This window comes from Limulus polyphemus, unplaced genomic scaffold (assembly GCF_000517525.1).
Source record: "Limulus polyphemus unplaced genomic scaffold, Limulus_polyphemus-2.1.2 Scaffold492, whole genome shotgun sequence".
Lineage (NCBI taxonomy): Eukaryota > Metazoa > Arthropoda > Merostomata > Xiphosura > Limulidae > Limulus > Limulus polyphemus.
In genome coordinates this window covers 303,451-326,886 of record NW_013666102.1, presented here as the reverse complement: position 1 = coordinate 326,886, position 23,436 = coordinate 303,451, and the positions used below count along the sequence as shown (strand labels likewise).

Here is a 23,436-nt window from a genome sequence, read left to right as displayed (position 1 = left end):
GAAGCAGATTATATTACTCGTAGACTGTAATACAGCTAGGGTTATTTAATTACTTAACAGTCATGAAGCTGATTATACTACTCGTAGACTGTAAAACAGCTAGGGTTATTTAATTACTTAACAGTCACGAAGCTGATTATACTACTCGTAGACTGTAATACAGCTAGGGTTATTTAATTACTTAACAGTCATGAAGCAGATTATACTACTCGTAGACTGTAATACAGCAAGGCTTGTTTAATTACTTAACAGTCATGAAGCCGATTATACTACTCGTAGACTGTAATACAGCTAGGGTTATTTAATTACTTAACAGTCGCCCACCAGTCTCTCAGCGGTAACTCTGAGGGCTTATAACCCTAAAAGTAGGGTTTCAATACTGAGGTAAGCAGAGCATTCATAGCCCATTGTGAAGCTTTGTGTTTAACAAAACCAAATATACTTAGTAGTAATAAACTCGATTATAGTACTCGTTAATTGAAATCTTGTATTGGAAAATCATCCAACGACACTTACTTTTATTCACGACGCGTGTTGAGAGAATCCCCCTTATTAAGTTTAATTGGAGTAAATTTAGTCGAAAACTTTGTACCTTAAAAATCTTTAAGAATTAAAGTCAATGCACCTTTCAAATGCGAATTATATTACCTATGAACTACTTTTTTCTCTAAAAACTCTCGTGAAGTTTGTTGCATCATTGATTTCTCCGATTAACTTTATTTGTTTATTTGATTTTACAGAACAATAGTTTAGTGGTGTAACGGAATAAAAAATGAAAACTTATATTTAAAAAAAATGAACAAGATACAGATTATTATCTGCTTTTAGAAGGTTTATCTATTTTCAATAATTATCTGTTATGAATTGAAAGTATAATTTCTTTTGGTGCTTTTCATTACTTTTAGAAATATACAAAGTAAAACTCAATTTTAGGTAAGATATTCAGTAAAACCATTAAATTGAAGTATATATACTAGAACAGTATTGTTTGCGGTGTATGATTACGTGGTTTTAGTTATTATTATTTTTTTTTTGTGTGTGTTATAAAACCTCATACTGCTGAGCCACCAGTGGGCATGAGATTTTAGACCATATTTATAGAGCGAAGCCGGGTTTATAGGTTAACATTGTTAGTTTTTGTTCTTTTCTTTTCTCTTTCCCAATTTAAAGAGGGTGCTTGAATACGTGACATATACCCTCTTGAAGGTCAGCGGTAAGTATGAGGGTTCATAACGCTAAAAATCGTATTTCGACACCCGCGGTAGGGAAAGAACAGATAGCCCAATGTGGCACCTTTGTACCTTATACTAAACAAACAAACAAAAAACATAGCATATAATTACGCGTAAATTAAAGACTGCTTTATTTGTTAATTGTGTTAACAAATTATGTTGTCTTAGAGAATAAAAAGTGCGGCGTTTTCGTAATTTAATATCAACTAAAGTGCTACTTAAGCCGTTTGGATACTTTTTTTCTATATAAATGAATACACACCATTCTCTGGAGGCTAGGATTTTTATTCGACAATACTACTGCTCAGAACTTATAAACATCAGACGGTAATGCTTCAGTAGAACAATGAACAAACCATTAATTATTAAGATATAAATTTTTTACACACCCTCCAGTTGTCTACCTTGCTAAGTTATTCAAATATCCTGATGACAATAGTAAATGAGTGAGAAATAATGTTTACAGATAAAGTCTCCAAAACAAACAGGTACACTCTAAAAGAACGACAACAAAAAACGTAAAACTTTAAACGATAGTTTTATGCCAATACAATTTGGAATGTTTGAAAAATCTAAATGTTTAAGAGGGAGCGTGCTTTCTTACAAAAAAACCGTTTTAATACGAATTTCCCTTCAGTAAATCGTTCACATCAATAGTATGAAAACAAAACAAAAGATATAACGTTAAGGGTATTTAAAGAAGAAAAAGTGTAGTAAATAAAACCATTCTTACTATATTGTTATTTTGATACTACGTGACATAATTTTTGTCTTTATGAAATGAAGAAACAAGAAATATTCGAGGTTATTTTGTATCTTGAAACACAAACACAACACTGTTTTTTTCCGGTGAACTGTAGACATTATTTAATAAAACCAGGCATTTCTTCAAAGATAACATTATTCCTAGAAAACGTGTAATAAACAAATATATATTGAACCTACAAGAAACATATTGAACATTAGACTAGAGGACATTATTGACTGCTCCAGATTACGTTAATTTACGGTTCAAATACGACCAAAACTGTGAAACATCTAGTTATAGGGAGATTTTATATAAATCACATTTGACTATAAAAATGCGTAGAAAACAAATATATGGAAATCTCTGTGCTTTTTCGATAAAATTTAACAAATCACATCACATAGTGTCTGTTCTTTTCTTTCTCAATTTAAAGTGGGTGTTTTATTAAGACATTTCACAGAAGTTATTTAAAAAAAATCGGAGATCACATTGTCAAAAGCAAGATATACTGAAATGCAATACGACAACATGAACATATTTTAACACTGATTCTAAAAATTCATAACTTCAAGAGCTGTATTCGATGAAAATTATGAGTGTTTAGTTAGTTTGAATATTTTACGAAATTCTTCTAATGACAGCCAAGCCAAACACTTTTTTTGTTCAGAAAGTCATCACACATACTGTTACGTCAACTTATCACCCATAATGTTTATTTTATTTACATATTTTCGATAAACTCAACATTTTAATAAGTGTTTTTGACGGAATAGTGGTAACTGCTTTCCAAACACGCAATCTATGAACCTAAAATGAATTTGGGCCTATTTTATCATCTAGAATTATTTACCAGAAAATAAACCAATAACAATAAAATTTATTTCCCCCCTCCGATCCCAGTAAAATGCTAAAGTAACATGGTTATCATTTTTCCTCTGCCTTTTCCCAAACCTCAAACTTGAGGTTTACTGGTAAATTATTGGAGAGTAGACTTTCATTAATCTATTATTATTCCTTACTGGTAAATTATTGAAGAGTAGACTTTCGTTAATCTATTATTATTATTCCTTACTGGTAAATTATTGGAGAGTAGACTTTCGTTAATCTATTATTATTCCTTACTGGTAAATTATTGGAGAGTAGACTTTCATTAATCTATTATTATTTACTGGTAAATTATTGGAGAGTAGACTTTCGTTAATCTATTATTATTCCTTACTGGTAAATTATTGGAGAGTAGACTTTCGTTAATCTATTATTATTCCTTATTATTTACCTTATTATTTAATTTCCTCTCCCACCGACAGTAAAAAAAACAACAAAAAATTCATTGTACAACAAGTAGACATAATGTTTTTATTTTTCTAGTCTACTAAAATAGTAAATTAATAACGAAAAGATGTAAGCAGTGCATTTCAGGTTAGGGTTAACAGGATTAAATAAATTATAGGGACCTCGCAGTATTTCTACTGATTGCTGTGATCACAAAGATGACTACTGCTATTGACTCACGAGTTAACTGTTTAATCAACCCCACTGTTTCTAAACCACGTGTTATTTTACACAATAACATTTATCGTCATTAGTGTTCTTAGTATAAAATCATCTTGATGTAAACAAAAACGTCTCAATATTGTACCCTGAAATACAATTAGTTATTCGTAGGTATTTTCAAATTGTACTTTGACGCCAACAAATATGTTTATTCTATATTATTACTAATAGCTTTTCAATTTGTCAGTTATTACAACCTTGGAGGAAAAAAAATCTATAAATACTGGGTCGAAGAGTATCAACCTACTGACCACGAGAATAATTAAATCTATTAAAAGAAAAACTTAGATATTTAGAAAAAATGAAATAGCCATCCCTTCAACATATTATTAGTAGACTGAGAAAAAATTCCCACTTTTATTTGTAGAAAATTCAATATAAGTTGCTTTCAAAAGTTAATATCAGTCCAAATATACTACTTAACTAATAATAATAATAATAAACAATCTTTCAGGAGTCTGATCATTGCACATTTGCATAAATGTTATTAATGTTTCAACTTTTAAACCATGTCTTCTAAAATAGAAATAATTTTTTTAATGTGAAACATGAAAATAAAATGTACATGACAATCATCACAACATGGTGAAATATTTTTTTCTTTTATATTAGTTAAGCTTTAGTAATATTGACATGACTGAGAGCGTTATTTGTTATTATTATTACTGTTTTCATGGAAAAAAACCTTGCAAGTTTTTCATCTTCCCAGTAGAACATACTGATGATGCTAAGCTAGGTTCTCTGGAGGACAGAGGGTTAATTTCCCGTACTCAATTACAGCGCCATCTATGGAAAATTATAAAAGGCTCTGAAAAGATGTTACGAAAATTCTTCCAAGACACTTCATTTTTAAAGAAGGGAACAACATATATTTAAATCAAGAAAAATTAAAAATTCATCAATCTGTTCATTTACCTATCAAACATCCGAAAAGAAAATTCATCTACCACTACGCAAGTAAATTTCATGGTTAAATCTCAATTACGCTGGGCATTATAAGTATCATAAGGGAAGTAATTAGCATTGTCACACACGGTCACAATAGCATAATGTAACTAAGGGAAGTAATTAAAATTGTCACACACGGTCACAATAGCATAATGTAACTAAGGGAAGTAATTAATATTGTCACACACGGTCACAATAGCATAATTTAACTAAGGGAAGTAATTAGCGTTGTCACACACGGTCACAGTAGCATAATTTAACTAAGGGAAGTAATTAACATTGTCACACACGGTCACAATAGCATAATTTAACAGCACAGGTTACTTGCAATAATTAATATAAATTACGTAGAATAAAAATTTCAGTATCAATAACAAGTTTCAAGAGGGTGTTTTTTTAAAAAATTACCACTTTCTTCTTCGCTTGAATCGGATATCACAGAAGAATGATCACCTTCGGTCCAGTTGAGTGAATCTGTGTCTGGTCCTAGTTTTAGCTCCAAATATTCCTTTATTAAAAGATTATATCATATTGTGTTTTACCAAGTGACATGGCTAGAAAATTTAAATATATATATAGGGGAATTAAAATTCGATGACGAGGAACCAATTTGAGACAAATAACGCTTGGAAACAGCTTGAATGAGTAATGAAGAAAACTTTAATATAAGTTTAACATAACAGCAAATGTACAACGTTTCGACAAGGTTCTGTCATCATCATTACTAGGTAACTAGGTGTTAAAGTATGAGAATACTATTACGAAAAATAATGGTACCAGATGAAAACTGCTTCAAACAATATACAAATATACGGAATATAAAATCTGATAGCAAATTAAAGCACTGGTTGAATTTAACATAAACCTAATTAAGCAAATTTGGAAGGTGGAAGTGAAATGTTGCGTTAGCATTATGTAAAATGTTGATTTTGATCTTAATTGGGATTTTTTTGGTATTCTTTTGAACTTTTAATTATTTAATTTTATAATTCAAATTTCTTCAAGGTTGACTTTCCGGAACTATAAAAACAAATAAGTATTTATTATTTGACTCTTTCAGTTTCGTGAAACATGTACAGAGAAATTATACTCAGGGTACAGGATGAGCATTTAACGAGTTACGTACCATGGTTTCGAGAAGCATCTGGTCGAGTTTCTTGACAAGATGTTTGAAAGAAGGTCTCTCGTGAGGATTTTCTTTCCAACACATTAGCATGATGCTGTACCTGCCCATTGTAAAAAGATAGACTCAGGGCTACATTGGTTGTATTTTAGATCTTATGTAACTCGGTAATTCATTAGTCACTTGTTAAGCGTTGTATTTAATATAATTCATCCAAAGTTTTCAGCCTACAATTTGAACTCATTTATAAAAACGGAGATTTAACTGTGGAAACCTTTTAATATGTTACTGAAATCTTGAATAGGTTTTCTTTTTTGAAGACAATAATATCATGTTTCTAGGTTTGTACTCGATTGAAACCTGATTTGAAAGTTTTATATGCACATTAATTAATACTTCTATTACCTGTTTTTCGTTTTAATATTTATTAAAACTGTGTGTGTATTATGTCCAAACTAACTTCATTTTTGTGTTTATTATAACATCAAGATTAATTAAAATATCTTCTTTTTTTACCAAATAACAACAGCCCACAATTTAATTATAAGACAAGGAATAATAAACTATACGATTACAAATAAAATCACAAGTCAGTCTACATACAACTCGTCCGAACACGCGTTCGGTTTATTCATCCGATAACCAGACTTTAGCAAATGAAACAGTCTCTCCGGCGTGACTCCTGGATAAGGTGTTGCTCCTGCAGTAAATCATAATTCATTATTCACCGCAAGTTCAAGAAAGTATCTCACCCCCCTAGAGTATATACCATACATTATTTCTCTAACTAACTAGGGCACATCTTCTACGCTAGTACCTTTAATTTTAGTTTAGGTTTGTTAATACTGGTCTTTGTGATACTTGATTAGTATGTATGTTTCATTATTTTATTATAAGTAGAAATGTCACGGTTTTATAAATAAATGTTATAAATTTCATGCTTTGATATGACAAACTGAAAGAACAACAACAAAAGACAATCCCTTTTCTACATTGTAAGGGAAGCTGGAGCAAACAAACATTTATCGTTAAAACAACTTCTACCGACCATGAAATTACGACTTAAAAAAATTCCAGGCAATGAACTTTTATGCAACAGAAACTCCAGATTGAATAGGTTTTTTTTTAGTTGAAAGTGTATAGCAAAGTATATGGTTAAACTGTAGAAATGTGTGCATTTTATCCTTACTAATTCCGTAAGTGAACACATTATACCTATCATCTGTATAGGACAAATATTTATAAATATAAGTTTAAATTGAATAAACACTTCTACACTGGAATAGCTCACCCAAAATTGCGTGTTTAGATTAACTTATGTTCTTAAAGATTTTAAACGTTAAATGATAATGACTTGTAGAAATCAACACTGTAGACTAAATATGATGGAAAGAGCATATTCAAAATTATTCTCCGCTTAAAATAGCATTTTATTAAAACAATTAGAAGGCGTGAAGTTATTAAACAGTTTGAAAATGTGGAAGGGAATCTTATTAATTTTATACTCAGTTAAGTAAACTGATTTGGTTTTACGATATTTTAGTTCTAAAGTAAGCTTGTAGAATATTTAATAGTTTAATAATGAATCTGAGTTTTCTGTGAATAAATTCTTGATCACTAACCCTAGAACTTACAAATATTGAAACGTTATATGGACGTTTATTTGTGACATTTCTATTGAAAATGCTTACAAGTATGTTTTCCAAATTCCTATTTTTCATAATAATGCTATGTATTCATTTTTTAGAAAACTCATATCAGTTATATAGAAACTATAGTATACTGCTTAGGACAGCTTAACTGGTATTGTTTTAAAGTTTTCTACCGATGAATTGGTTCATTCGAATTATTCGGTACAAAGAAGAATGCAAAGACTAATACAACTCTAGAAGTTAGCTTAACTATTGTTCGCTGATAGGTCTAAGTTTATTGAAAATGTTAAACAGCAATTTCACTTACGTTTTCTGAATCTATAGTACTTCTCATATCACTGTTTGTTCTTTACAACAATATTTACAAAACTGAACTAACTCGCTTACACAATAATCAATCGACAGCTTGAGCCTCCAAGAAGATTATAAGCATTAAACCACGCTCATCAAGTGACGTCAACACTTCCCACTTGCAAAACAATAATACAAATGTGTAAATTTAAAAAACAAACTAAGCCTACAAAAATATTGTTCAAAATATTTTATATTAGGTCATGTCTAGTCGCTGATTTACACAATAGCGTACGAAATGCATATATTGAGAAGTTCTATCAATCTTAAAATTGATAGCTTTGTACAATATTATCGAACAGTTATCGTTCCACCGTAATATATATGGTTATTGTTCTAGCTGTAGAAAAGACGTTCGCGTGTGGTTAAAAGTGTACCTAACACGAATCAGGCCTAACATAAATTTTAGTTATTGATTCTTATACTGTTTCTTAGTGAGAAAACATATTTATGTAGTGTATCAGTTTTTTTTTCTAGCATTGTATATCCAAAATTAAATCAACTTCTTAATAATGTATAGCAGTAGTTAAAAATACAAACGTTAATTCCTACCTAATGTTGAAATTTCCCACAACACGACTCCAAACGACCATCTACAAAAATACATTTATTAATCAAGAAGTTAAAGTTTCTTTAAATGATAAAATGAACTGAGAAGCAAGATACACTAACAACATTAACAGATGATTAAATGATGTATAAATAAACAAGAGCGAACCAGTTAAAAATGCGTATACTGTTTCATAAAATTTAAATTGCAAGTTAATTAATTTACACTTGTCATAAGACATTAGTATTAGGCCTATTATTTATTTTAACACTACATTCTTTATTCACTCCTTTAAGGCTTTTTAAGAAGAAGAACAGAACATGTAATAATAGTATTTCAACCACACCATGTCTGCCATATACACTGCCGCCGACGCTTTTTGCTCAATACAGAGATCAACGGGCTAGATGAGGCACAATAAACACGCTAGTGGTCGGAACACTATTTATATAAGCCATTTGTTGTAATAACAATTATTATGGTGTAAACGCCTTATATTAACTGTCGAAACAGGATTATAATTAATTATGCTTGTCTTAAGACATTACTATTAGGCCTATTATATTTTTTAACAACACATTCTTTACACAATCAGTTAGGATTTTCAAATTTATTTTCTCACTGTTACAAGACTTATCTGCAAATACACATCATTTATATGAAATAAAACTTCACTTACACGTCACTTTTAGAAGTGTACAAGTTGTCTTCTAGTGATTCAATAGCCATCCATTTTACTGGAACTCTTCCCTAAATTAAAAAGTAAAACTTTACCAAACCCTTATTTTATAAAAATTTTAATATAATGAACATCATATGACGTCACCTTATAGTTTCAGTGCTTAATGTATGCCACCAATGTGGTAAACAAAAATCTTACGCATAAGTTAGGTAGAGATTCTCAAAATATCTCATCTTTCAAGTTTCGTGAAACATTCTTTAAAGAAATGCTGTGGCTTGGTTTTCTGTTGGAGAGAATCTTTCTAAGGATTTGTCTATATGTTGTAAAGTCAAAATGTAGTATCAGTTTCTATTGTTGTTGTTTTATGGTACAGTATACTTCCAGCCAAGATGTGTTGACACAATATCAAAATCACTACTCATTTTTCTATTAACCATAAAACCATAACTAAATATCAACCAATAACGGCCAGGTGGTCAGGGCGCTCGACTCGCAATCTGAGGATCGCGGGTTCGAATCCCCGTCCCACCAAACATGCTCGCCCTTTCAGCCGTGGGGGCGTTATAAAGTGTCGCTCAATCCCACTATTCGTTGGTAAAAGAGTAGCCCAAGATTTGGCGGTGGGTGGTGATGACTAGCTGCCTTCCCTCTAGTCTTTCACTTCGAAATTAGGGACGGCTAGCGCAGTTAGCCCTCGAGTAGCTTTGCGTGAAATTCAAAATAAACAAACCAGTCAGAAGCTGCGAAAGAAAATATTGTATGCAAAATCTATTTTTACCTAGTAACTTCATTTGTGAAGATTGGATACCTTTCCTAATATAGGCAGATTGTGATTTACAATAAGCTTCATCGATACTTAACTAACCCTTGTATTAAGAGTCAAAGCATTTTTTTTTGTAAAAGGGCTTAAACTGATTTTACTTTACTCCAAAGTTTATCATCTTCATATGTACGAACATTTTGTTCCATCGAGACTTCATATTTGTTGTGGTTGTCATGGGACTTTGCGCATTCAAAGTCGTTTTAATATAACGTACTCAACCCTACAGATCAACAAAACAGTTTTAAACACTGAAGACACACAGTTTACAATAACATGTACTACAGTATAAAATTCAGTACTTTTTGTCCATGCGATGATTCTGCTCTAAAGCTAATGTCAACATTTAGCTTGAACATTTCACTTGTTTCACAGTCAGTTTATAGTATATTAAGTAGTAGGTCAAAGTATACAGTATGTCAGTAAGGGAGTTGCTTACATCTGTATCTGGATACCCTTACTTGGGAATATGACCCACTGCTATAACTTGACAATGTAGCAAACTTGTTAATAAACGGTAGTATCACACTACATACGCAATGTACTATAAACGGTAGTATCACTCCACATACGCAATGTACTATAAACGGTAGTATCACTCCACATACGCAATGTACTATAAACGGTAGTATCACACTACATACGCAATGTACTATAAACGGTAGTATCACACTACATACGCAATGTACTAATGTACTTCTGATTTAGTACATTGCGTATGTAGTGTGATACTACCGTTTATAGTACATTGCGTATGTAGTGTGATACTACCGTTTATAGTACATTGCGTATGTAGTGTGATACTACCTTTTTGGGAAGGATATGTAACAGCCCTTTTCGAACTAAAATAATCATATCTTCAGATTATAAAGATGTGTTCAGATTGGATATTTAGATTTTCCAAGACGAAGATGTCTCTTATAATTGATGACATTAGAAAACAAAATAATATGGATCCACTAGGGAAACACTCACTAAGAGACATAAAACAAGGTAAGTAAGCAAAGTTCAGTGTCTTGTAACAGGTGAGATTCCACGAACACACAGGTCAGTGGCAAAAGCTGTCTACGTGGCCCAACCAACGATACGCTACATAATCAAAAAATATTTGCTTCTGGATAAGCGACACAACTAACTCGTATATAAGTTGCTTTCACACCGTATTCATTTAACCGTCGCATACACGAAGAAACTGGTGTGACCACTAAACAGAAATCTGTTTTAATACGATCTTATCATGTGACCGCTAAACAGCAATTTGTTTTAATACGATCTTATCATGTGACCGTTAAACAGCAATTTGTTTTAATACGATCCTATCATGTTACCGCTAAACAGCAATTTGTTTTAATACGATCCTGTCATGTGATCCCTAAACAACGGTTTGTTTTAATACGATCTTATCATGTGACCACTAAACAGCAATTTGTTTTAATACGATCTTATCATGTGACCGTTAAACAGCAATTTGTTTTAATACGATCTTATCATGTGACCACTAAACAACAATTTGTTTTAATACGATCCTATCATGTGACCACTAAACAACAATATATGTTAATACGATCCTATCATGTGACCACTGAACATAAAGTTTTCAATAAATGTTAACTTGTGACACAACAGAAAAATCAAAAATAATCTAACAGCTGAGAAAAAGAAAAATCAATTTCTGTAAAACAGATGAAATTTATCTCGTGATAAATGAAAAATATACAAATAATATCGGTCAAAATACTGTAAGGAAACAAAGTAAAACTACAAGCAAGTTTAACTCTCTAAACCTAACCACTGCATTACCTATGCTAAAAGTTTTATAAAAAAAATCTCTTTGTAGTGTGGAGACACGTATAAAAGTGTATAACGAGTTTGATGAAGACTTACTGTGCTCCTCTTTAGATAAGTTTCACCTTCGTAAACATCACGGCTGAGTCCAAAGTCAGAGATCTTTACAATTTTTCCCTTCGCCAGCAATAGGTTTCTGGTAGCCAAATCTCGGTGGATAAGCTACAGTGTTTTAGTAGATGATAAAAATAAATATTTTTTTAAGTGACAGATTAAAATTAGAGAACGGATGAAATTAAAAAAACTGAAATACCGATAGTGTTTATTTCAGAAATAAACTTATACACGTAAGTTCATGATTTAAAACATGGGCATTTGTCTCTTTATAAATTATAATTTGTAAGATTATTTGTTGCAAACTTACTTACATAACGCTTATAAATAATGTACCTGTATATACTTATATGTATATATATCTCATTGACAAAAGTTTAACAATTCTGCGAAAAAAAATTCCTTGTTATTTTCAGTACAATAATTATTAGTTTTAAAAAGTAAAAGGGAAACCTGTAAACATCAACTTTTGTCTTGAACTCACCTTCATTCTCAGAGTAATTCTATCATTATAAACGTTAATGTTTTAACTTGTTTGGAGTTAATATAGCGATATAGGATATATAGCGATAATTTAGGCCTACGTAAAGGTGAAATGAAGAAGGCTATTTGATAATGGACTAATCAATTTGTCCATTTAAAACGTAATATAATAATAATAATAATAATATGCTATTTTTATCACAAAAATTCTTAGTCAGAGAGAAAAAAACACATCCATCGCCTAATGTGAAGGTTAATTTGATTAATATTTTCAAACAGAATCCATAATAAAGGTTGAGTCGTTTTTGATATCAAATTTTAGCAAACCATATGCAATAACACTAGTTGTTTGTATGAACTTTGTTTAAACATCCTTCCATAAGTTCGGTCATCATTTATCTAAAACAATAATTATATGATTTGTATGGAATTAGGTGGAACAGTATTATGATAGGTAGGTTTTAAAATTGGAGTCAGACTTCAAAAGTAAAAACTACCAACTACACTCTAGGTTGAGAAAGCGCCGATTCACTTCAATTTTGACATGATAATCGAAGCAGAAATAAATAGATTTGTGTATTGTTTGCAGTTGATTCCTTTATGTTCTAACATAAATAAAAATCAGGTGTAAGGCTGGATAGATCTTCAGAAAAAAAAAAAAACGTTCCATACGTGAGCCCAATGTCCTTTTGTAATCAAATATTAGTTTGGCTTGACGACGCTTTTAAGTGACAGACAACAATAATAACATCTCGATAATATATATTTTCATAATGACTCTCCCTTAGCAAGACAGGTCTTGAAAAAAAACTGTCTTTGATGAGATCAATGAGATATAAAGGACATACAAAAATACTTCCTTCTGGAGAAGTGTGAAAGAGAAAAAGCCAGCATCTATTGTTTTACAAAAAAAAACAAACAAACACAGACACACACAACGACATGCTTCATGTGTAAACATAATTTGTACCAGAGATACTTTAACGCAACAATATGCTCCGTGTGTAAACATAATTCGAACTAGAGATATTTTAACACCAAGACATGATCTATGTGGAAATAAAATTCGAAGTAAAACTTGAACTATGGACATTTTAGCACAACAACATGTTTCATGTGTAAACATAATTCGAAGTAGAGAGATTTTAACACAATGACACGCCCCACGTGTAAATACAATTTGAACTAGGAAGATTTTAACACAACAACGTGCTTCATGTGTGAACATAATTCGAACTAGAGACATTTTAACACAACATACCCCATGTGTGAACATAATTCGAACTAGAGATATTTTAACACAACTACATGTTCTATGTGTAAACATAATTCGAACTACAGACATTTTAACACAACGACATGCTCCATGTGTAAATAAAACTTGAACTATGGACATTTTAGCATAACAACCTGTTTCATGTGTAAACATAATTCGAAGTAGGGAGATTTTAACACAATGACACGCCCCACGTGTAATTACAATTTCAACTAGAAACATTTTAACACAACAACATGCTCCATGTGTAAACATAATTCGAACTAGAGACATTTTAACATAACGACATGCACTATGTGGAAAAAATCGAACTAGGAACGTTTTAACACAATGATATGCTACAAGTATATACTTAATTTGAACTAGGAACATTTGAACAAAAGAACATAATTCATGTGTAAACATAATTTGAACTAGAGATATTTTAACGCAACGACATACTCCATGTGGAACATAATTCGAACCAGCGATAATTTAGCATGAAGACATGCTCCATGTAAACAAAATTCGTACTAGAAACATTTTGAAGTTGTCAAAAAAAAATCTCTACTTAGAAGGTTAAATGCAAATCCTTTCCCAAAATTGGTAGTTTGTAATTTGTGTTGAGCATCAATAACCAAAAATAATGTATGAAATTAACCAAATAATAAGCACAAATCAAATCTGCATATTAAGCGTAAGATGTGAAATCTTGAGAGATGGGTCAGTTGGATTCAGTTGGTAGTTGATACCGTAAAAAAACGTAGGTTGTAGAAGAGAGATATGTAAAAGTAAAATTGTAAATCTTTTATCAAATTACTACAATCAACAAATCGAATTGCCTAGTACAAATCGATATTTGAATATTTTCATTTTATCTATCGAAAAATTGAGTTTTTAAGCTATTAATATCTAAACCCGAATAAATAGATAAAGTATCATACTCCTTAATAATACAAGACAAAAGACTATATTCTCAGTATAACTTGAGCTAACATTAATATATAACAAACCTTCATATCACTTAGGTAGGACATTCCGTTGGCGATCTGCCATGCAAAAGACAGCAGTTCTCTTGGAGTCATGTCTGGTTGAGTAATGTCGCCATCATCAGATAAATAAATTGGATTCCCGACTTGAGGAGAGTAATCAAGGTTAAGATGGCGACGTTTCCAAAGATAAGATCGTAGAGAACCGAGATCAGCGTATTCTACAATGAGGTACAAAGGTCCTCCTGAAATGAATGGATATGTTCAATACGGTTAAAACGCAAATTATTGGTATATAATTACTTAGAATCATGTCATTATGCTCAATATCATGCGACTGTTTCATCACAATACCGAAAAACGGTTTAACGAAATGAAAATGCTGTTAAAAATATATTGTAACATACAGATTTACCTTCAACAATTTCACCGTATATATATATTTATTTATTTATCATTGTTCAATAACTTTATTCTTTAATTCTATGGAGACATATACAAAGAAAGCAAACTTACAGACAGCCCGATCAAAATTCTAACAACAATTGCGTATTTGTATTCAAAAAACATCGAACGTTTTAGGAAGGTCGTGCTTAAAAGCTCCGCATACTCGTCCCTACAGTAACGTATATTTTAACAAAGGTTTGTTATTTTATCCATATTGGAAACCCAGAATTTTTAAGTGATGTTTTAAAGACCTTAATACATAGCAAAATAACATTTATAAATGGTCCCTTTTTAGATAGAAATGACGAAAGGCATTCTGTATACTACCTTTCTTCGTATATACTTCAATTCACACAGGATGAGAGACTTTCTTAATATTATCTTTCTACAAACAGTTTCATACAACCAGCTCATATTATTGGAGCAGGCTTCAAATATCCGGATTATGCTAGGATGAGTGGCTTAAAAATAACTTTCTGGGCAGATTCTCCAAGCGATATCATAAAAATTAGCTCCTTTGGAGCAGGCTTCAGATATCTGGGTCACATCAGGATGAACAGTGTAAAACTTACCTTTCTGGGTACATGCTCCAAGTAACCGGATCACGTTGGGATGAGAAATCTCTTTCAATACGTTGAATTCTGTCAAGAGAGCTTGTTCTTCGCTGATCTTTCCGTTTCCTACGATCATTCAGATAAAAACTTCTAGAAATAGCGTTATATTTGTTTAGTAATGTAGTTTTATAAAAGAACGTTTTTTTTTCTTGAAAAGGGTAAGCATGATTAGATTCATAATAAAAGGGGTATTTCCTAAGTAGACGGCTTTGGTAAAACCTATTATACTTTCTAATCCAATACTTTATAAAGACTAACAAGAAGAATATACATTATAAGTGCCCCCTGGTGGATCAGCAATAAGCTTGAGGTCTTATAACACTAAAATTTAGATTTGATATCCGTCGTGGACACAACAGAAATAGTCCAAACATTATAACTGGAATAATAGTCCAATAATTAATGTCCCCTCGGTGGGACAGCTGTAAGTCTACGGATTTACAACGCTAAAATCAGCATTTCGATTACCCTCGGTGGACACAGCAGTTAGCCTGATGTGGGTTTGCTATCAAACACACATACATTATAGTAATTATTTTATTTTCAGTATAATAAAGTTAGTGTATTAAAGTTGTTTTATATAGGGATGCCAAAAAATAAAAGATCCAAGAATTTAATGTTACTGATAGCGGATAGTCAAGTAAGTTAGCGAATGAGCGATAAACAAGTTGGTATTTAAAGAAAACCCTCACTTGTAAACCTACATTTACTTTGTTCTTGTTATTGGTTTGTAGACAGTTTCATGATTTAATCGCACGAAGTTATCTCTTGTCTGAAACATTTCAATGAGAACTATTTAATAAATTTGTGACAAAACAAAAACATGATTTTGAATATTTTTGAAAAAGAAAACGGAAAAAAACATTAGAATAAAATGTATCAGTTTTTGATATAAGTCGAAGAAAGTGCTAATGGTATAAGATAAAAGAATTATAATTATAAATATACTTCAGTATCTTTCTTGATACCTGTATTCCAAGCAGTTCAGCCGTGTAATGTACAGGAGATATGACTTTGGAGACTAGTATATCTATAGTTTACCAGATTATATAGCATTGATCGATGGTAATGATTGAGGAAAAGACGAAGTCTTTGCGTAATAGTGTTCTGAAATATACAGGCATGTAGAGGCGAGAATAATTATGACGTGATACGTGGTAAATTATCTCTTTTTAATAAAAACGCATTAGTTTTGCATGCTAGTTGCGCAGTTTTTGGCATGTATTAATATTATCTGTAGAAACTCAATAACTTTGATATATAATAAGACTTTAATGTAAAAATGGGGAAATTTTTTGAAAGGTGCGAGATTTTTCATAAATCGATATGCTGATATTTTTCCTCTGTTACAAAAAGAACGGCAATCTATATATATATATATATGTTCAATCCCCGCAATATTTAAGAATATATGAAAACCATTAGATACTGTGTGTTTATGACATCGCTTGAATATCTTACCTTTTAACATCTTTACAGCTACGGTGGTGTATTGCTGGTCGCTAATAAGATTCCAGGCATTAGCTTTCATGACTTTTCCAAATTCTCCTTCACCCAATGTTTCCTCAAAGATCAAGTTTTCACGTGGAAATTCCCACTTAGTGTCGTACTGCAATACGAATAATAATATACTAAATACAATCAGACACTATATAAGTTATCATACATCAATTTATAGTAATAACTCTGTTATCTTCTGGCTAGTTCTCGCCATCGAGCAAACTACTACAAGTAGATACGGTGTTGCTCTTACATGTAGGATTAGAACATAATATTGTAGGCCATGTGTTTTTAGACAACATGATTAATGAGTAATTGACATCGAAGAAGAGTGCATATTTCGAATAAACTTCATGCAGAGACATGGGTATGAGGTAAAAGTTTCTTTAAACAGTTCTTGTTTCCAAGACCAGAAAATCCCCGTGCATCACAAGACAGTTACAACATCAGAGGTTGAACTTCCATTGCACAAAGGGGACAGTTACTATACAACCAAAAAGTGAAATACTTATATCCAGACTTATTAGGGACAAACTTAGAGCTAATGACTGGGGTGTGGTAAAACCAAACACACCAGATGATCCTGAAAGTGGTGGTTAGGGTGCTCGACTCGCAATCTGAGGGTCGCGGGTTCGAATCCCCGTCCAACCAAACATGCTCGCCCTTTCAGCTGTGGAAGCGTTATAATGTGACGGTCAATCCCACTATTCGTTGGTAAAAGAGTAGTCCAAGAGTTAGCGGTGTGTGGTGATGTCTAGCTGCCCTCTAGTCTTTCACTTCTAAATTAGGGACGACTAGCACAGATAGCCCTCGTGTAGCTTTGCGCGAAATTCAAACCAAAAATGATACTGAAGGGTTATTAGTTGTTAGAACTGTCGTGGAGTTGAAGAATCAAGATGTCATTGTTAGGTCAATGAACACAACAAACCATGAAATCTGAATTAATTCTGGATGGAAGTAATCTTTTACACAATAGAACACCATAAGTATGGAGTATCAGAAAATAATTGAAGCCATAAAGAAAGATGCCTCCTCACCGAGAAGGATTGATTATACTTTGGATGTTTTATCCAGATCAAAATGGTTTCAAACGTTGAGTCTGAAGAGTAGATACTGGTAAGAGCAAGTCGACGAAGCAAGTTGATAGAAGACAGATATAGCAACTAGTTGTAATACCATTTGGCTTATGTATAGCATAACCTATATAATGAGCAAAATTCAAGAAAAGTTATTCACAGAAGATGAAGAACTAATATGAGCCAACGCTCAGCTAAAATATAACCAGACAAAATATATTAGTATTAAGACAATTATTCAATAGATGAAGGATGATCCTCATGGTAGACAGTGACTCAATACAGTCCAAAGACGAAGATGTACTGAGCACAATTGGATTTGTTATGCTTATATTAAGGCTTGTTATGCCAAAAATGGGAAGAGTTGACGAGATGAAAATTTCAAATTATGTTAATACTTCCATAGTTACTACAATCAGAAGTGCTCCACCACCTCCAAAACCTTCCAACAGCTGGGTATTTCATTTAAGTTTTAAGACAAAGGAGATGGTAACTGAACTTTTCTAGTGGATTGGATTCTAAAAATCTGTAAAGAATTAGTCTAAATCATGTGAACTGCGCTATTACATGAAGGAAATAGCACAAGTAACTACAGCAATATTGTGTTGGAGCTCCATTTAAGATAATTTTTGTCAATGTGCTTGGTCTTCTACCTCAAAGAACAGTAGAAAGAAATACATCTTAGTGATAATGTAATATTTTACCAAAGAGCCAGAAGCGTATGCTAGTCCTAAAAGGAAGCAGAAACTATTGCAAGAAAATTTGTCAATTAAATTGTTTGAAGACTAGGGATGCTTATGGAACTTCACTCGGATGCGTCGTAAAGGGCTGATGCATACTTTTCCGAAAAGCGATACATTTTCAGTGACATACTATCTCCGAAACGACAAACAATGTGAAAAGGTTGTTCTGACGCATTTCGTTCAACCACTGTTGTCGTCTCGTGATTTACTCATTTGAAATCGTTTTAATATGACGCACTCAAACCTCTGTAATTTGTGTTTTCTCGAAATATTAATTACCTGAAATTCTGTAGGAGCGAATAATGGAATCTAATGGAACATTTCTAAGTCTTAGGAATAAACCACAGCTCTGGGATGTTTTTATAGTATCTTAAAATGTTATTATCATTCCTGAAAATATTTTTGGGTTAATTTAGATCTGTTTGAAAGCTGCAGAAATTTTCTTCTGTAACAAGACTTTAGGAAAGCTTAGTTAGGATAAGCGAGTATGCTAGGCGACTACAAGGTATTCCAATAACTCACATCCGCTCCCAGTAGCTCAATGGCGGAAGAGGGCTTATAACATTAAAATTCGGATTTCGATACATGCGGAGGGCAGAGCACATACAGTCCATTATGCAGCTTTGCGTTTAACGACAAGCATGCAAACAAAGAGTTATATCCTTATTTATTGAATATTTTAAATTCATCATATTCAAACAACGCACATAAATAAAATAACTTATTATCATTATTATTGAAAATAAACTATAGCTTCTGGGTACCAATTTATCTCAACCAAGAATATTGTTATCAAACAGTCACAATAACTAGACTGATAAAGGTAATGGTGAGTCCATTTTGAAAGGTAAGGTACAAGATCACTGATATATCTTTGTCAGTTTTTGTCGTCTTTTTATGATTTATAACCGACAGTGGTGACTACTGCAATCAGCAAAATAAAGCATCAAAAGAAACAAGTTTATATATAAGAAAGAGGTTGAACTGACTGGTTATATAAAATGGAACATTTTGATCAACACTAAAAAAAATTGAAATTTTAAAACGAAAGGAAGTATTTCTACTGTGTGTTTTTGTTTCTTTCACAACAGTGTACCCCAACATAATTTTTAAACTTCGCAACCTACAAAATGATAAAAGTATTGTATCAAATTAAATTAGCTTGCTACAGACAAAACTAGGTGCTAGTTTGTGAGTTAAGTAGCATATCGTGAGAAAGAAAACAATCAAAGGATATCAGTAACACCCCTCTAGAAAGGGTTCAATCAATTAGCCATTTATGTGGATGACCATGAAAGAACGTGAGATCGAGATCTTTCACTCTTACTCATGAGTTATAGAACAGCAATACCTGAAGCTACAATCAACACACCAGCATCCTTGATGTTTGAAAGAGAAATGAAAATGCTATTGGAACTTCTGTACTCAAACACTGAGGAACACCAATCAGTAGAATCTTACACTCTCTAGTTGTTTGTTAGTCATTAAGCACAAAGCTACACAATGGGCTATATGTGCTCTGCCCACCATGGATATCGAAACCAGGTTTCTAATGTTGTAAGTTCGCAGACATACCGCTGTGCCAGTGAGGACTTGTACAATCTATGCAACAAGAGAGGACTATCTCCAAAGTGAAGTACAAAGATTTTAAAAACCTTAATCCGAGAGCTTCGAAAGGTGGACCTATATTTATCAGGGACAAACTGGGAAGCTAAGTAGATGTTGGATACAACCCTATACTGTAGTCAAAAGAATCAATGATGTAGTCTATAGAGTCAGGACTAGCATGTTGTTCAAACCACTTTGGATTGGACGTTTACAATGATTATCTAAGGAAAAAGATAAATGAAAGAACAACCAGCTGGTTAGCTTAAAAGAAGATTTTCCCAGAGATAAATGAACCTGCTGAAGAGCCCGAGTTTCCCGTGAAGATCACTTCCAAAGTGATACCAGGAATGGAGTCATCAGCGGATTTTCTCATTAACCATCTACTTGAAGAAAATTCCAACAGGGGCAAAATAGCATAAATCATGGAAAAGAAAACCACCAAAAAGACTCCGTGACTAGACAGTTTAGAAACAGAAAATAAGTGAAGAATGAAGATTTCAATATTTCGTTTTATTAACCAAAATTTATAATACACTTTGTTTCACACGTTCAATTAATGGTTGTAATGTCAAGAGTTACTTTATTGTTAATTATGCAACTTTAAGTTAAATTTACCATTATTTTATTTTTATTATAGGCACTTCATAATCCAGAGATGGGTCGGTATTGTAGGCTACGTTTTTAACTTAGACGTGTTTATTGTTGATTGGCCAGAGAGAACTTTGATGTAGAGTGATGGACGTTGCTTAACATTTGGTATTTTCTCTGAACTTTTAGAACAATTTGGGCTAGTTTAAATTATTATTGAGTACTAGATCTATTAAGAAGTACCTTGATTCTGAAGTAGTGAAATTGTTATTTCAGTGATTTCTGATAGCTAGTTAACGAGTAATCAATGTATGATTTATTCAGTTTATTGCTGCTGTCAGCTAGTTAGTTATTTCTAGGCTGTAAGTTTGTGTTTCAACTAAAAAATAAAAATATAAGAGAATTAACAAATAAGTGAATGTTTTATATTAGCGTCTACTGTGAACTTAGGCCTATTAGTGAGCATTAGTTAACTAGTAAGACTGGACGTTGAATTACGTTTTACCGAATAATTCAAAAGATCCACCTAACAATAAAAACCGTTACAACAATAAGCTGACCAATCTAATTCCGAACTAGTCCCAAAGACAACACTAGACTAGCTTAAACTCACTTAACATTGTACCTCAGTGCCCCAGCGGTAAGTCTCAAGACTTATAAAGCTAAAAACTGGATTTTGATACCCGTGGTGGGCACATCACAGATAGCCCATTGTGTAGCTTTGTGCTGAATAGCAAAGACACAAACACTTAACATTATGTACAGGAGAATGGAGCGTTATCACTTATTTAAAAATGACAGACAATAATAAAGTGCTTTATTGTTACTTAACACTAGCAGTGTTAACGTTTATAGACGAAAATACAATATTTTGATCTCAATTAACATTAAAGACAAACACTAAGTGCTCTAATTGTAACATTTACAGACAAACGGGTGCCTTAGTTTCACCAAACATTTGCAAAAAAGACTGATACCGGCGTTGTATAGCATAATGCACTTAGAATATTACATCTTGTGGTTTCATTATGTATAGTATTATTACACTAATATTATTTCTCCCAAGATATTTTTTGTTTACTTCACATTCAATATGGATACGTATATGAAGATATTGAAAATTATAAATATACATGAACCTCGAGAATAGAATAAAGTAGTCAAGAAATATCATTTAACGATTGAATAAACCCATATTCTGAAGAACCTAGATCATGAAAAATAAACAAGTTGATTATGAAGTACATTACAACGCTAAGTGAGCATACTGGTGTTTAACATTAACACTTAAATAGCACTTCGTTCCTCAGCTCTACAATAAAATTTTTCGAGTAAAAAAATTTAACCAAAATATCTGTCGCAAATACTAAAATAGGGGCGTGTACCATTGTTTTATTTGTATTTGATGTATCACTGTTGGTTTGAGAATCGTAGACGGGCCTTTCGTCGGAATAATCTGTGGTTTCAGCTGCTAGTGACATTGGGCTACCGATATACTTGTGTATTTTCTTCCTATTTGCAGTCTGTCGAAGCCTTCTGAAAACGAAGATCACGACACACACGCCAAATCCACAGATAACAACCAGGCAAATGACTAACATACACCCCTCATCACATGACGTAACTGTCAAAATACAAAAGGACAGCATTACCTATCTACTTTTTATAACTTTAGAAACTGTTATACAGTATTTTTAAAATTGTCTGATTTGTTAAATTTTGCTTTGTTAATTTTTATTTTTATACATGTGAATGCATATTCATACAAATTTTTCAAGGCATTTTTAAAGTTATTATAGGCTGGTAAGCTTAATTAAATTAGTTTAATCATCGTTAAATACTTTATTTTCACGTGTATGCAACTCAGAAAAACAACAACTTAAAATCAATACATATATTACACCAACTTGTGGCTAAGCTACTCATAACTTGCAACAAGCCCGCCACCTTGCGAATATTTGCTGTAACTAGAACATATATAATAACTGTTTTGATTTTCAATTTCAGTCAACATTTATTTTCTATAAAAGAAAAAAAATCATTTTATTTGTTAATTATGTACGCATTTTTTGACATTTTCAACTGGTAAAATTCTCACCAGGTTCTTTCTTTTTGAAAACTTCATCTGTGCGAAAATTGGAGTTAAAAGTCGTTGTCTCATCTTCAATATTTTTCGCAGAAGTGTGAAATATGTCATTTATTTCTTGTTTGCTCTTATTATTCGTCAGATGGTCCGAACGTAAACAGTAACAACTGTCATACGTTATACAGGTACAAGTTCCAATAGCTCTGTGAATGCCAATTCCTTTATCGTGAGTAATAGCCTCTCCTTGGACATTTTCTTGTTCTAATAAATAATCAAAATAAATTAATTGTTCTTTCATAGAACCTACTGATAACATTGTATATACATATATATTTTTTACACAGTCGTCTCGTGACTTTCTCAAAAGTCTCCACACTTAACATCAGATTATATCTTCAATAATAATCAAATACCAAATCAATGGCGTAGCTAGATGGGAAAGGGCCTCACTTGCTTCCAAGGTAAAGCTATTCGCCCATTTGATCCCT

General features: G+C 32.2%; 1 protein-coding gene across 1 annotated transcript in view; it reads right to left on the bottom strand.

Annotated features, from left to right (window-relative positions):
• Positions 1–4,123: 4,123 nt before the first annotated feature.
• Positions 4,124–23,436, bottom strand: part of LOC106458605 (proto-oncogene tyrosine-protein kinase receptor Ret-like) — a 53,170-nt gene continuing 33,857 nt past the window's right edge. The window contains exons 12-23 of the mRNA XM_022384875.1: positions 22,961–23,209; positions 22,248–22,486; positions 16,809–16,956; positions 15,306–15,413; positions 14,311–14,531; positions 11,545–11,667; positions 8,838–8,908; positions 8,161–8,201; positions 6,209–6,305; positions 5,609–5,708; positions 4,891–4,990; positions 4,124–4,320 (exon numbers count right to left, since the gene is read on the bottom strand). Coding sequence (XP_022240583.1) covers positions 4,262–4,320; positions 4,891–4,990; positions 5,609–5,708; positions 6,209–6,305; positions 8,161–8,201; positions 8,838–8,908; positions 11,545–11,667; positions 14,311–14,531; positions 15,306–15,413; positions 16,809–16,956; positions 22,248–22,486; positions 22,961–23,209 — 1,556 coding nt within the window. The 3' untranslated portion in view covers positions 4,124–4,261. The remainder of the gene's footprint in view (positions 4,321–4,890; positions 4,991–5,608; positions 5,709–6,208; positions 6,306–8,160; positions 8,202–8,837; positions 8,909–11,544; positions 11,668–14,310; positions 14,532–15,305; positions 15,414–16,808; positions 16,957–22,247; positions 22,487–22,960; positions 23,210–23,436) is intronic.